Source organism: Triturus cristatus, chromosome 8 (genome assembly GCF_964204655.1).
Source record: "Triturus cristatus chromosome 8, aTriCri1.1, whole genome shotgun sequence".
Lineage (NCBI taxonomy): Eukaryota > Metazoa > Chordata > Amphibia > Caudata > Salamandridae > Triturus > Triturus cristatus.
In genome coordinates this window covers 605,116,993-605,121,176 of record NC_140591.1, presented here as the reverse complement: position 1 = coordinate 605,121,176, position 4,184 = coordinate 605,116,993, and the positions used below count along the sequence as shown (strand labels likewise).

General features: G+C 50.9%; 1 protein-coding gene across 1 annotated transcript; it reads right to left on the bottom strand.

The window, feature by feature from the left end:
- Nucleotides 1-539: 539 nt before the first annotated feature.
- LOC146802476 (uncharacterized) lies at nt 540-3,209 on the bottom strand. The gene is made up of 2 exons (XM_085620439.1): nt 2,945-3,209; nt 540-2,181 (listed from the first exon to the last, which is right to left on the bottom strand). Exons 1-2 carry the CDS (start codon nt 3,075-3,077, stop codon nt 1,571-1,573), a joined length of 744 nt encoding a protein of 247 aa, XP_085476565.1. The 5' UTR covers nt 3,078-3,209; the 3' UTR covers nt 540-1,570.
- Between the last annotated feature and the right edge of the window lie 975 nt (nt 3,210-4,184).

Here is a 4,184-nt window from a genome sequence, read left to right as displayed (position 1 = left end):
ATACACCAACATTGCTGGTCACACATCAAGAAAGATCACACAGACATGATGGACCCTGGCCTGCCTGCCTGCAATACTGTGGATAAAATCCCACTCTGTGCTGGCAGTGCATCCCAACATGCCATGTGTACAATTTAGCTAACATCACCATAGATTGATTCGGATAACAGAAGCTCTTCACAAACAACCATCATTGTACCCCAAGCCTCAGAGTCAATAAGAACTGAAGTGCCTGTCACGTCTGAAAAACCCTGAAAAAGTTAAATCAGCCATTGGCAATGTTAAAGTGGCATATAGAGCATGTGTCACATTAAAGCAAACCCACACATAAAACTCTTTATTTAGCAAGGACACTGACAAAGCAGACAACAGGAGTAACTGTCTTTATTCACATATTACACAGATAGGCATCAAAAGTAGACAAGAGCAAGACCAGTGGCCAGTACACAGTGCAAAGTAGGTACATGAGATCCTGCACAGGGAATGGGCAAACCCAACAAGGCCAGTGACCAGACCAAAGTGCAGAGTAGGTACATGAGAAGCTGCACAGGGAATGGGCAAACACAGCAAGGCCAGAGGCCCGTCCAAAGTGCAGAGTAGGTACATGAGATCCTGCACAGGGAATGGGCAAACACAGCAAGGCAAGTGGCAAGTCCAAGGTGCAGAGTAGGTACATGAGACTGTACACTGCCATGGTCAGCAACACAGTTAGTGGGATAACAATGGGCAGTCCAGGCACCGCTGTGGGAGAGACAGGTGTGTCAGGGCGACTTTGACACAGACTTGGCTATCAGTCGGACTGGGAGGTGGCTGAGTGTCAGGGCCAGTTGGTGGACTGGACCTGGGAGAGAGAGGCCCAGTTGAGGTAGAGGCATCAGTGGCTCTGGAAGCCGGAGGGCTGCTTGGATCAGGTGGTGTGGTGGCACATGGAGGTGGAGACATGCTGCCGTGAGACACAGTGTGGGAGGGAGAATGTGGAGGGGTGCCTTTCCACTTCTTGGGAGTCTAAATGGAGGTTTGTTCTTGGGAGGAGTGATAGGTGTTGCAGCCACAACAGGCACACACTCCACCAAAGCTGCACCAGGTGCAACCGGTGGCCCGCCCTCTGGGGACTTGCTGGATCCGGAGGTTCGCTTGGCCTGGCCTTGCTTTTCTCCCCCATCACCTGTTGACCAGGTGAATCCCCCACACTGACGTTTTAACCCTGCTTCACATGGCTCTGGATGGGAGTTGAGGTTGTGAGTCAATCTGCCTTAGCGGGTTTTTTCTGTGGACCCTTAGCTGGCACAGCTTCACAGCAGGAACAGGAACTGACTGCTTTTCTTTGCGAGACGCTTTTGAGACAGGAGAGTCCTTGTCTGGGGATGCCTCTGAGGCATGTGAGCCTGAAGCCTGCTTCTTGGCTTTATGCCCCTGAGTGTCGCCTGAAGGGCTTTTTCCTTTGCGCTCTGGGGTGGCTTTGGTTTTTTGGGGGGATGGTGTCTGCGCTCTGGCCCGCTTGGGCTGCTGCTGTTGTGTGCTGCGTGTGCTGTATCTTGCGCCTGAGGTCTGTGGTGTGTGGTCACTATCATCAGATGTTGCCACTGGCACGGGGGGTGACCAAAGGGACTGGAGCTGGACTCTGAGACTGTGCCAGCTGAATGGCTGCCGTCACTGCGGAGAACAAAGACTTGACAATATGGTGTAGCCCACCCACGTCTGAATGAATGCCCTTCGTGAAAGCAACTACCTGTGCAAACTTTTTGTCGTGGTCTAGGAAGGCATTGAGGAGAGTTGTCTGGCCCACACACAGCTGGCGCAAAAGGTCCACAGACTCAACACTGATGGCAGCAGGGGAGACAGGGGCAGGAGCAGCAGTGCCTGGGGTGAAGGACACTCTTCCCTTCTTACTCGTGCGAACACGGGCAGCACTAGAGGAAGTAGCTGGGAGGGTGGGCACTGGATGCTGTGTGGAGGAAGAGGAGGCAGAGTTCCCACTACCTGTGCCCACCAACATAGATGTGTCACCACTGGCATCAGATGACGTTGAGGTTGGTGTCTCTGGCTGTGATTCCTCAAACAGACTCCTGTTCCCCTCTGAGGCGCTGGTCACATCAGAGTCAGTGTGCTTGTGTGTAGCAGTCGTGCTTGATGCCTCACCACTGGTGTCAGTCCCCTGTCCATCTGTGGCCACAGTAGATGCTGCAAGAGACAGAGACCTAGGGTCAGTTCTGTGGCATTAACACAAACATCATATGCAAGCAAAGCACAAAACAAGATTATGATATCCCCATGTTGCACACCACCCTGTGCAGTAACACTATGCAACCTCAATTCAGAACTCGATTTTTGCGTGTCATCATGCAAACTTGGCATACGTGACCCATGTGAGGCCCACACAGCCAAATAGTCTGTCGGTGGCTCCATGTAACCAGACACACAGATCCCTCTGAGCACACCTAGGGCCCTGAGGGGGGAAAAGATGTACCTCCCAACATGTTGCCACAGTCACATCTGTAGGCAGCAGAAGGGATAACACAGATACAGACACCAACATATCAGTCCACAATGGCCATGAGCTCATGCCATCCACCATGTCATACTTTGGGGCACAACTACAGTTGCACATTGGTGTCAGATGTGTAGTCCCCACAATTCTGACATCAGGCAATGCACACATTGATGAAAGCACACTCAGATGATGCACACTGCCGTTCCCTTCCATGGGATGTCTCTGACTACCCCAATTCAGACAATGCCAAAAGGCCACAACTCAGAATGCAATATAAAGGGCCATGACTCCAATGACATGAGAAAGTACAGGTAGGGAAAATGCATGACAGCTGCACCCAACACAGAGGCCATGTACAAGCCATTGCAGCAACATCACATAGCCCAGCTCTGGCTCAGGCTTGGAATACATGCAGTCACTCACAACCATAGTCACTCTTCCCAGAATACTCACCCCCAGCTTGCTGCTGATGCACCTTCAAATGTGCATCCAGCTCAGGCTGTGTCACAGCTAAGATGCGGGCCATTAGTGGTGTCATACTCCTGTGCGCCAATCTTCCATTCCGAGGGACCAGCCACAGCGTCATCTCTGCCACGTTTTTGCTCAGCTGGCAGATGTCATCCCACCTCTTGTGACAGTGTGTGCGCCGTCGGTTGGAGACACCCTGAGCCCACACCTTGCATGCAATGGCCCTCCACACAGCCTTACGCTGGTTTACTTTGAGCTGCAGGCATGGGAGACAAAAGGGGGAAAATCAGTGACACAGGGTTATGTACCATTATCTCGCAGTATTGGAGCATGATACTAACTCAGCACTACTTCACATATATGTCTAGCAGAGACAATACAGCATCTCACATAGTACATTAGTATGGGAGAATCATACGAAAATGCATGCAGGTATGAGGGTGGACACGGTACCTGCCCATCTCATACACCTGCAGGATGCCAGCACAGAAAGCTATGTGTAGGGTGCCCACATCTACTGTCCAGTTTGTGGGTGAGCAAGACATACATTACTTTGGAAATTATGTTTTGGGGCAGACTCACTGTGTCCAACACTGCGCAGCCCTCAATGCCCTTGCCCTGTGAATGGCTCACTGTGTCATGGAGGTCACATTTAGGGACATGATATCACAATCTCACACCCTTCTCACAAGGCCTGTTGTGTGCAATCTACAGGTCTGTGGTGGCTCTTTGATGGATAGTCTAGCAGACAACCCATATGTTTCACTCTGTACATTCAGTGATGTATCCTTCTCAGATTGGGCAGTGACTATGAAGGCCAGGTGGGCCACACTAAGGTCCAACATGGGGCAAAAGAAATGTCACATGAAGGGACAATATGAGAGCGTAAACAGTGCCTACACATGCGAGTTAGTACACATGCTGGTGGAAATGGAAGGGGCTCTGTACAACAATCTGCTGTGTCATAGGTGAATTACCACCAAGAGTGTCGCCCTGTGGCATTTAAGTCCTGAGCATAGTGCTGACCTATACATGATGTCAATTTTGAGTCAGACACACTTCCATCAGTACCCTCTGGACATAAACCCTTGGTAAGGCCACAGATGAGCCTGTGAAGAACATCAGGGACCCACACATCCATTCACACAGGCAATTTCTTTCCGGACTCCTGCATAACCAACTTGCTGCGTCACTGTATGGCTGACAAAACAATACATGTCCCTCT